General features: G+C 47.6%; 1 protein-coding gene across 1 annotated transcript; it reads left to right on the top strand.

Moving 5' to 3' along the window:
* Positions 1-2,692: 2,692 nt before the first annotated feature.
* On the top strand, positions 2,693-11,489 carry LOC144889468 (signal recognition particle subunit SRP68-like). The gene is made up of 3 exons (XM_078769688.1): positions 2,693-3,038; positions 3,206-3,267; positions 11,233-11,489. The coding sequence occupies exons 1-3, from the start codon at positions 3,012-3,014 to the stop codon at positions 11,411-11,413; spliced, it is 270 nt and encodes an 89-aa protein (XP_078625814.1). The 5' UTR covers positions 2,693-3,011; the 3' UTR covers positions 11,414-11,489.
* The last annotated feature ends 187 nt before the right edge of the window (positions 11,490-11,676 follow it).

An 11,676-nucleotide genomic window follows, 5' to 3' on the forward strand; every position in this document is an offset into this window, starting at 1 on the left:
AAAGACAGTACATGGGGACCGCGAGGGAAAGACAAAAACAGCACATGGGGACCGCGAGGGAAAGACAAAGACAGTACATGGGGACCGCGAGGGAAAGACAAAAACAGCACATGGGGACCGCGAGGGAAAGACAGTACATGGGGACCGCGAGGGAAAGACAAAAACAGCACATGGGGACCGCGAGGGAAAGACAAAGACAGTACATGGGGACCGCGAGGGAAAGACAGTACATGGGGACCGCGAGGGAAAGACAAAAACAGCACATGGGGACCGCGAGGGAAAGACAAAGACAGCACATAGGGACCGCGAGGAAAGACAAAGACAGTACATGGGGACCGCGAGGGAAAGACAAAAACAGCACATGGGGACCGCGAGGGAAAGACAGTACATGGGGACCGCGAGGGAAAGACAAAAACAGCACATGGGGACCGCGAGGGAAAGACAAAGACAGTACATGGGGACCGCGAGGGAAAGACAAAAACAGCACATGGGGACCGCGAGGGAAAGACAGTACATGGGGACCGCGAGGGAAAGACAAAAACAGCACATGGGGACCGCGAGGGAAAGACAAAGACAGTACATGGGGACCGCGAGGGAAAGACAAAAACAGCACATGGGGACCGCAAGGGAAAGACAAAGACAGTACATGGGGACCGCGAGGGAAAGACAAAAACAGCACATGGGGACCGCAAGGGAAAGACAAAGACAGTACATGGGGACCGCGAGGGAAAGACAAAAACAGCACATGGGGACCGCGAGGGAAAGACAAAGACAGTACATGGGGACCGCGAGGGAAAGACAAAAACAGTACATGGGGACCGCGAGGGAAAGACAGTACATGGGGACCGCGAGGGAAAGACAAAAACAGCACATGGGGACCGCGAGGGAAAGACAAAGACAGTACATGGGGACCGCGAGGGAAAGACAGTACATGGGGACCGCGAGGGAAAGACAAAAACAGCACATGGGGACCGCGAGGGAAAGACAAAGACAGTACATGGGGACCGCGAGGGAAAGACAGTACATGGGGACCGCGAGGGAAAGACAGTACATGGGGACCGCGAGGGAAAGACAAAAACAGCACATGGGGACCGCGAGGGAAAGACAGTACATGGGGACCGCGAGGGAAAGACAAAAACAGCACATGGGGACCGCGAGGGAAAGACAAAGACAGTACATGGGGACCACGAGGGAAAGACAAAGACAGCACATGGGGACCGCGAGGGAAAGACAAAGACAGCACATAGGGACCGCGAGGGAAAGACAAAGACAGTACATGGGGACCGCGAGGGAAAGACAAAAACAGCACATGGGGACCGCGAGGGAAAGACAAAGACAGTACATGGGGACCGCGAGGGAAAGACAGTACATGGGGACCGCGAGGGAAAGACAAAAACAGCACATGGGGACCGCGAGGGAAAGACAAAGACAGCACATAGGGACCGCGAGGGAAAGACAAAGACAGTACATGGGGACCGCGAGGGAAAGACAAAGACAGCACATGGGGACCGCGAGGGAAAGACAAAGACAGCACATGGGGACCGCGAGGGAAAGACAGTACATGGGAACCGCGAGGGAAAGACAGTACATGGGGACCGCGAGGGAAAGACAAAAACAGCACATGGGGACCGCGAGGGAAAGACAGTACATGGGGACCGCGAGGGAAAGACAAAAACAGCACATGGGGACCGCGAGGGAAAGACAAAGACTACATGGGGACCACGAGGGAAAGACAAAGACAGCACATGGGGACCGCGAGGGAAAGACAAAGACAGCACATAGGGACCGCGAGGGAAAGACAAAGACAGTACATGGGGACCGCGAGGGAAAGACAAAGACAGCACATGGGGACCGCGAGGGAAAGACAAAGACAGCACATGGGGACCGCGAGGGAAAGACAAAAACAGCACATGGGGACCGCGAGGGAAAGACAGTACATGGGGACCGCGAGGGAAAGACAAAAACAGCACATGGGGACCGCGAGGGAAAGACAAAGACAGTACATGGGGACCGCGAGGGAAAGACAGTACATGGGGACCGTGAGGGAAAGACAAAAACAGCACATGGGGACCGCGAGGGAAAGACAAAGACAGTACATGGGGACCGCGAGGGAAAGACAGTACATGGAGACCGCGAGGGAAAGACAGTACATGGGGACCGCGAGGGAAAGACAAAAACAGCACATGGGGACCGCGAGGGAAAGACAAAGACAGTACATGGGGACCACGAGGGAAAGACAAAGACAGCACATGGGGACCGCGAGGGAAAGACAAAGACAGCACATAGGGACCGCGAGGGAAAGACAGTACATGGGGACCGCGAGGGAAAGACAAAAACAGCACATGGGGACCGCGAGGGAAAGACAAAGACAGCACATGGGGACCGCGAGGGAAAGACAAAAACAGCACATGGGGACCGCGAGGGAAAGACAGTACATGGGGACCGCGAGGGAAAGACAAAAACAGCACATGGGGACCGCGAGGGAAAGACAAAGACAGTACATGGGGACCGCGAGGGAAAGACAGTACATGGGGACCGCGAGGGAAAGACAAAAACAGCACATGGGGACCGCGAGGGAAAGACAAAGACAGTACATGGGGACCGCGAGGGAAAGATAGTAAATGGGGACCGCGAGGGAAAGACAGTACATGGGGACCGCGAGGGAAAGACAAAAACAGCACATGGGGACCGCGAGGGAAAGACAAAGACAGTACATGGGGACCACGAGGGAAAGACAAAGACAGCACATGGGGACCGCGAGGGAAAGACCTGATGTTCATAATGCGAGTGATGCCTCTCTTGTCTCGTGTGCCCTGTTTCTCACCCTTGTGCTCATTCCTCCTTGTGATTTTACTCGGTTCAGTGTTTTCTTCAATAATTCCTGGGAGTGATGATGTGGTTTTTGTGTTTGCTCGAGTCTGTTTTGATGACTTGTTCAGGCCCACACGGACGATGCGAGAGAGCGTCTCTATGAAAGGCTTCTTGTTGAATGTAGGGACGTCATCCAAGTGATGCGAGAAGAACTCAAAGCGGATCAGGTACCTTATTTGAACATCACTCGTAAACTTGATCGTTGCTTTTGAAAGGATACAATTCTTCATGCAATTTGACCAATCAGAATCATTGTTCTTGCTTGCTCATTTCTTGGCCTCAGACATTTTAAATTTGATGTGCTTATGCTTCTCTTTTGTTGTGATCCTGATAGAAAGTGCGAGATCGAGACAAAGATGCATTTGGAAGAGTTTCGAACATGCAGTACTTGAATAGGTGGGTTTTACAAGAAGAAAAAAAACCACAACCTCACTATTCCACACCTTATGCTCTCTTTCCATATAAAGTGTGCGCAAGCTAGATTGCACCTGAGCTTTACTTTCAGCAACTTTTGGCACCTCTTGTGACAAACACCTCACCTCTTGTGACTTTGTCAACACTTAGGTAGGCACGGGTGGGTGGGTTGGTAGGGGTAGGTACGTGGGTGGATGCATAGGTAGGTTCTCCATAAAGGTCGATGATATATGTACACCTGTTTAAAGCATTACCGCCTGCTGTTTACTACTGTGTGCATTACTGTGTGTGGAAAGATCGAGGCTTTGGATGGGGGAAGATGAGTGATGGTGGTGAACAGCCGTTTTAAAGACCTGGAGGGTGGAGTGGGATTGAAGAGAGTGGGGGAGTTTGTTCCAGAGGCGGGAGAAAAGAGGAATGAAGGAGTGAAGGTGAGCAGAGAGTCTTGATTTTGGCAGTTTAACCATAAGAGGGTTGCAGGCAGATCTTGTGCGACCTGTAGGAATATTTGCGGGACAGAGCCCAGAGAGAGCTGGGGGAGCAAGGCCGGAGAGGAGTCGGTAGAAGACGGAAAGACCACCAACCTGCCTGCGGTGAGTGAGTGAGAGGCCCTTGGAGGTAGCTTCATCGCGAGAGATTCCAATGATTCTGAATGCTTTGGTTTCAACAGCGTGAAGACGAGCTTGGTGTGAGGCAGGAGCACCAGCCCAGAGGGGAGAGCAGTATTCCATTGAGCTGCGGATGAAAGCCTTGTATGTGGTGAGGAGCTCAGGTGTGCCAAGGAAGGACTTCGCCCGACTGAGGATGCCCAATCGGCGACTGGCTTTGGAGGCCAGATTTGAAATGTGGTTTTCCCAGGAAAGATCATGGCAGATAGTGAGACCCAAAATCTTGAGTCACAGAACTTCTTGGAGAGGATTGTTGAGAAAGTAGATGAGAGGGTTTTACAGACGGTCTTTACGGAGAGACATAGTGAGAGTGTGAGATTTGTCAGGATTGAAGGACATGTTCCACTTGTTGGACAAGTTTGTGATTTCGTCCAGGTTTGCAGAGAGTGAGGCTTTAACGGAATTTTTGGCAAACGTAATTTAATGAACTTCTATAAAGTGGGGTGTTGTACAACCTTCAGTGGCGGAAGTGACAAAGTCTTGCCAAGATGGAAACGCCATCTTGGTGTGTTTGCAGTCACCTTGTGGGGGTCTTAAGGCACCATTTTGTTTCACCGCGAAAAGTGGGGTTAGGTGATCGGTTGTGTAAGTATCTGCATTTTTAAGTCAATTTCTCGGCATCCATTGGTTCGATTGACATGAAATGCTCACCATAGTGTGCGTCTACTCATGTAAAACGTTATTTTTTACGACATAGCCCTTTGGGCAATGTTGTCTGGAACAGTGTTTGTCTGTCCGTCTGTCCCTTCCTTTGGCATTTTGCGGGTTTATTCCCTTTAACATTCGTTTTATCTGCAACCGTTGGTCCGAGTGATACGAAATTGTCACCATCGGAGCGCCTCCTCCTGCAGAATTGTTTTTTAATGATAATTATGACGTTATATGTCACGTGGTACAGGTGCCATCTTCGAAAAACCTTGCACCTCTATATCTCCGAAACAGCTCCATGGAAAAAAATTAAAGGACGCTCATTGTGAAGTCCTCCCCATGGAGAATAACGTATGTTAATGATGACGTCATAAATCGAAAAGTAGAATGCTTAATTCGATCACCATGAAATTTCTTGAGCATGATCTTGGGGTAAATTGGTTGAGAAAAAAAATTGACGACGTCGTCAGTCATGTGGTTCGGCAGCCATAATTTTACGGCGTAACCCGTGGAGCAATGCTGTCTGGAGCAGCGTTTGTCTATCCTTCCATTGTATGTACTAGGGCATGCCCGTACTATATATATGCCCGTACTATATATCTATCTAAAATTATATCCCCCCCCTCTATTTACATGAAATGGTTTGGTCCATTCGCAACGCCAAAGCGAACGGCGAACGGCTTGCGAGTACAGTGACAATCCCCCCCCTCTATTTACATGAAATGGTTTCGTCCATTCGCAACGACCACAGAACCCCCCCCTCTATTTACATGGAATGGTTTGGTCCATTCGCAACGCCGGCACACGCGATCGTTCGCTGCTCTCTGATTGGTTGAATCGTTTTTTGGACATAGCTCGGTAAGTAATTGTCCGATTAATATGAAACCTTGAAAAGGCACATCCTCGGGTCCCCAGCAATATACCTGGCAAGTTAAAAGTATATCGGACCCGTGGTTGTCGAGAAACAGCGGTCACAGACAAACAAACGTACAGACAGAGATTACTGGAATTATAGATAGACTAGCGGGGTCACCCGTGGGAATCCCACGGGTGACCCCGCAAGTTTGCATTGACGTTCGTCGATGGACTCGTTCGCCCGTCTCATTCGTTTTCTTGCTGCATCCTGTTCAAGTCTGCGTTCTTCATCGATCGTCTCATTCATTTTGGAAATAGAAGTTTCCACGCAGCGCATGAATTGTCACGATCCTCAAGAGGAATTTGTCTCGTAATCATCAAATGATAAATGGCAAGTAAATTATATTGTGGAAAATTAAAGATTTCAAATAAACCTATTTAAAGTGTATTCGCACATAACTAATTTTAAAAAACGAAGAAATATTTCTCGGTAATTTCCTGAAACATATTTTACTTCCGGCTAATAATGTTGAATTAAATAAAAACGAAGAAATATATGTCGGCATCATTGTTGACGTTTTTGTGACGACTGTCATCAAACGAAAAAGTAATATATCTTAACGGAAAAGCAAAAGCGAATTTTAAATATATATCGACACGTTGCCGTCGGTGTCATGTTGGGCGGTGTATGATACACCATGACGCGATTTTTAAAAATATATCTCTGCATTTTCCCGCGTGTGTGGAATGTTCTCAATTATTGCTGACACCGAGTCCAAAACCATCGATAAAAATGAAATCATATGGTGAGTTAGATTGGAGATAAAGGCGTGAGAGAGACTCAATGGCCTTGAAGTTGAAGTTACAGGCGTTTGAGAATTCATTTCGTTCTATAAACGGCAACTTTCATTGGATTTCCTTCCCGTTTTTTTTCAACCGAGTCGAAAACTATGTTAGCGACTGTGAAAAATGAATTGATATATCGAATTTTTAATATGTATCGACACGTTGCCGTCGGTGTCATGTTAGGCGGTGTATGATACACCATGACGCGATTTTAAAAAATATATCTGCATTTTCCCGCGTGTGTGGAATGTTCTCAATTATTGCTGACACCAAGTCTAAAACCATCGATAAAAATGAAATCATATGGTGAGTTAGATTGGAGATAAAGGCGTGAGAGAGACTCAATGGCCTTGAAGTTACAGGCGTTTGAGATTTCATTTCGTTCTATAAACGGCAACTTTCATTGGATTTTCTTCCCGTTTTTTTTCAACCGAGTCTAAAACTATGTTAGCGACTGTGAAAAATGAAATGATATATCGAATTTGATTTGAAATAAAACTGGGAGAGAGAGCAAGACACCACGGGCCTACAAAACAGGCCTCAAAGCTATGCGAGTTAATAAAATGGTGGATATTTGTTTATAATTATATGAAGCCACTCCCAGAATGGGTGGAGCTATGGGTGGAGCTACTCTGCAAACCGAGTAAGCCACACCCCGGACAGACACCCAACAGACAGACAGACAGACAGACAGAATCATCTACGGCTATTATAATATAGATGTATGGTATGTATGTCCCTCACAAATATCCACCAATCAGAGCTGAGGATCTGGTCACATGACAGGGGGACAGCAGATCCAAGCCCGATTACACTGTTGTTAAGCGATCGGCCTTGTTTGGTGATAATTATGACGTCATAGGTCACTTGGTGCGAGTGGCATCTTGAAAACCGAAAAAACTATGGACCTCGTTATCTCCGAAGCCGCTCCATGTAAAAAATGAAACGGGGCTCATTTAAAGAACTCCGCATCGGAGATGTGTTATTAATGGTGACATCATTGGTCCCTCAAAAAGTTATGGACGGATTTGGACGAAACTTGGTGGATGAGTTGGTTGGACGACAAGAACGAGCTGATGAGATTTTGGTTTAGCTCCAGATCGAGATCCGGCCTTTTGGTGGGACACAAAACGTAAACTGTTCAGCCTGACGGAGGTATGCTCTCTACCGAGTGCCGTTCTAATTAAAGTATGCAACCAAAATCTGGCTTCGGATCTCGTGAACTTATAAGTGTCGAAATCTTGAGTGAAGTCAGCGAATTTTAAGAATTAGCGATTCTTCTAACTAAGCATATTTACTTTAACTTTAAGCAAGGCTGTAATCCCTCTTCATAGTTTACGCCATTTTTTGATTGTGCGGGTATGTCCCATTACTGATGAGCTTACTATTGCTTGCCGAGCCAGCCGTTCTTTATGAACCGTTTGATTGGAGTGCTTGCTCGAGTGCTTAAGCCACTTGAAGAGGGCTCGACAAGCTTCGATGTTTGCTTGCAAGCCATGGCAATACAGTTGACAGCTGTGTAATTGACGTTTATTATTACAGTGGTTGTCGTTTTTGTAAAGAAAATTACCAATTGATGTTCAAGACAATGTTAAGGTGATAAAGCACACAAAGTATTCTCCATATTTACACAAAAAAATTTCAAATATAAACGTGTTTTCCGTTGACTTCGTTAAATCTGACAAAAGTTTAAAATGTAAGATAGTAAAAGTAATTACCACCTCGGAGATTGCAGTTCCATGATAGCAGGTACGTCTTTGAGTAACCAGGACCATTCCTGGTATTTTTGGGCGGTTGTTCTCACTTCCTCTATGTGTCTCCTGCAGGCAGGGACTGGGGACATCACACTGCAGCTCATTGCATAATGTGGCAAGAATGTTTTGTTTAGCTACAGAGAACTCTTCAACGTTAGCAGATATAACAGTCGATGCCGGTCTTGAAAAAGACCGTGTTTCTGACATCGACGACTACTTCCGTCTTCAGGCATGGTGTTGGTACTTGATCGAAATCGGCGGAACGATAATATTGTATACAGTACTTGCTGTGCGTGATGGTAGTAGAACTGGTTGAAACAGGGCCGTGACGTGAACGCTTCTACCTTGGCCCCAAGCGTGTGATGAAAAGTGCATGTTGTTTGGTAAGAAAGAGAGATTGAAGCTCGGCCAGTAGCTCTAGTTTGAGTGGGACAGAAAGTAAGACCAGCAATCCTGACATGGAGAGTGGAAGATGGTTCCAGGGACCATCATAATGCTCCCAAGTCAGAACGGTAGTACCACCCTGGGCAGTTGCTGTCTACAACCTACTACCTAAAAAACCGGTCCAATCCAGATGGATGTTTTTTAGGAGACACCGTCTCCTTACTGCATGGCCGTTGGCTCACAGGGGGAGCTCATCTGCCCTTTAACAGGTATTGTTTTTAGTCCTGCAGGTGCCACAGTCACCCTCCCCACTGGGAAGCCAGTGAAGGTCGTCTGTTTAGTCGCCCCCCTCTTCCCTCTCGATCCCCCTTACCCAAAAGCAAGTCGAGAGCACCTCCTTCTCCTCCCCCATTCCCCATCCCCTCCTCGTCCCCCCATTTTCCTCACTCCTCCCCTTCCCACTCCCACCCTCCCCTCGCTCCTCCCTCTCTTGATATTTCCATCAGCGAAGAGACAGGTGGTATTTGCTGATGTAAAATAAAGGTGATGTCCGACGCGGGTACGTGCTGCCATTACCCTCTTGTGTGTTTGGTTTGTAATTTCACTCATCTTCAGCAAGATTTTTTTTTTTTTTTTGTATACAAGATCGAGGCTCGTGAAAGAGCTAACATTAATCACACAAAAAGACAAACCGACACACAAGACACAAAAAACAAGGGGAGCGGCAGACAAGATGGGGAGAGAGGGGGAAGGACACAAACACAACATTTGAGAGCAGGGACATCGGGAGGACTTGGGGGGAGGTGGGAGAGGAATAAAACATATGAACACTGCAAGGACTCTGGGGTGAATTACCGGGGGTAGAAAAGATCAAGGTTTTCGATGGGGGAAGATAAGAGATGGTGGTGAACAGCTGTTTTAAAGACCTGGAGGGAGGAGTGGGATTGAAGGGAGTGGGGGAGTTTGTTCCAGAGGTGGGAGAAAAGGGGAATGAAAGAGTGAAGGTGAGCAGAGAGCCTAGACTTTGGCAGTTTAACCATAAGAGGGTTGCAGGCAGATCTTGTGTGACCTGAAGGAATATTGGGGGGACAAAGCACAGAGAGAGCTGGGGGAGCAAGGCCAGAGAGGAGTCGGTAGAAGACAGAAAGACCACCAACCTGCCTGCGGTGAGTGAGTGAAAGGCCCTCGGAGTTGACTTCATCGCAGGAGATTCCAATGATTCTGAAAGCTTTGGCCTCAACAGCGTGAAGCCGAGCAAGGTGTGAGGCAGGAGCACCAGCCCAGAGGGGGGAACAGTATTCCATTGAACTGCGGATGAAAGCCTTGTATGTGGTGAGGAGCTCAGGTGTGCCAAGGAAGGACTTCGCACGACGGAGGATGCCCAGTCGGCGACTGGCTTTGGAGGCCAGCTTGGAAATGTGGTTTTCCCAAGAAAGATCATGGCAGATAGTGAGACCCAAAAGCTTGAGCGACAGAACTTCTTGGAGAGGATTGTTGAGAAAGTAGATGGGAGGGTTTTCCAGTCGGTCCTTTCGGAGAGACATTGTAAGAGTGTGAGATTTGTCAGGATTGAAAGACATGTTCCACTTGTTTGACCAGTCTGTGATTTTGTCCAGGTCTGCAGAGAGTGAGGAGGCTGCAGACTGCCGATCTGAGGGATGAGGAATGGAGCGGCAGATAGTGGAGTCATCAGCAAAGAGATAGAGAGGATTTTCCAGAGAGTCGGAGAGATCATGGATGAAGACCAGAAATAGCACAGGGCCCAGAACACTACCTTGGGGAACTCCAGCCAGAACAGGAAGGGAAGATGAGAGAAATCCATTCAGGGCCACACGTTGCCTACGACCAGAGAGGAAATCCGCAAGCCATGAGTGGAGATTTCCCTGAATACCATAGGAGGTGAGTTTGGTGAGCAGAGCTGGGTGCCAGACCGTATCGAAGGCACGTGATATGTCAAGTGAGACAGCTCTGATTTCCTCTTTGGCATTGAGGACCTCCATCCATTGTTGAGACAGCAGAAGCAACATGTCCAGAGTAGAATGACCTGGTCTGAATCCAAATTGATGATCGGAGATCAAGCCATTGGAGAAGAGGAAGGATTTGATATCCAAAGCAATGATGGATTCCATGACTTTGCTGATAATTGGGAGCAGGCTGATTGGTCTGTAGTTGCAAGGATCTGTTTTTGCACCTTTTTTGTGTAAAGCGGTAATGTTTGCTGATTTCCAAGATGCTGGCAGATGACCTTGAGCAAAAGAGGGTGAAAAGAACAGAGAGAGGGTGAGATAGAGCGGCAGAGCAGGATTTTAGGACCCGAGGGCTGATGCCATCTGGTCCAGTTGCAGAATCAGAGTCGAGGTTTGATAAAAACCTCTCCACCTTGTCGGGAGAGAAGGACACAGAGTCCAGGAGCAGTTGGGTTATAACATTATAACACGTTATGTTATATATGTTATATGTCATATAAGTTATAATTATGTTATATAAGATTATAACACGGCATGAAAATACATTCACACCAAACATCTACAGGATGAGCTGTGCTGGCCACGTCAATCCTTGAGTAGTTTTCAAATGATAGTCCGTTTCGAGATGGTGGATAAGTGATGTACATGAGCAAGTCTTTTGTTGTGACATTAAAGAACGTTCCAATTCTTGAATAGTGACGCGAAGAATTGACAGTTCTGTTCTATCCCTAAGGGACGTGTGATATGTCACATTTACTCATTAACACTGAAGAACCTGCTTGTCGATATTGTTTGTGTTGTTGAGAAATTATTTTATTCTTTCAGTTACTTGACGTACATAAAGCTGCGTACAGCGGTGGAACGCAGCGTGTCCATGGCCGAGGCGATGCGAGTGCGATTGCGAAGTGTAACGCCCGAAGATGGAAAGAAAGCTCCTCAGCACCAGGAACTCATCAGGCTGTATGACATCATCCTGCAGGTGAAAGTGCTTGATTGTGCTGTGTGACTTCATTCTGCAGGTGAAGGTGATTGATTAAATAGATGATGTCCAGTTTATCAGCAGCAGCCTGAATTGGGAGATGTCAGGTTGGAGCGGAGACCTTCGATGTTTGAGGGCCATTCTGTTAGGGACAGGGCTGGAGACATATGGAAGATGCAGAATGACAGGACGCTTTACAGGGGCAGGTGAGAGGGAGTATGGCGAGGGGGAAGGTTTGAGTGGGTGGGGGGGAGAGTGAAGCATTGAGAGAGAGGGGTGAGGAGGACGCA

Source organism: Myxine glutinosa, unplaced genomic scaffold (genome assembly GCF_964187855.1).
Source record: "Myxine glutinosa unplaced genomic scaffold, kmMyxGlut1.1 SCAFFOLD_4102, whole genome shotgun sequence".
NCBI classification, from domain to species: Eukaryota; Metazoa; Chordata; class Myxini; order Myxiniformes; family Myxinidae; genus Myxine; species Myxine glutinosa.

Coding starts and splice junctions, on each gene's coding strand:
- LOC144889468 (XM_078769688.1), top strand. CDS start 3,012: ATGCGAGAAGAACTCAAAGCGGATCAG. Junction 3,039..3,205: donor AAGAACTCAAAGCGGATCAG/GTACCTTATTTG, acceptor TGATCCTGATAG/AAAGTGCGAGATCGAGACAA. Junction 3,268..11,232: donor AACATGCAGTACTTGAATAG/GTGGGTTTTACA, acceptor TTATTCTTTCAG/TTACTTGACGTACATAAAGC.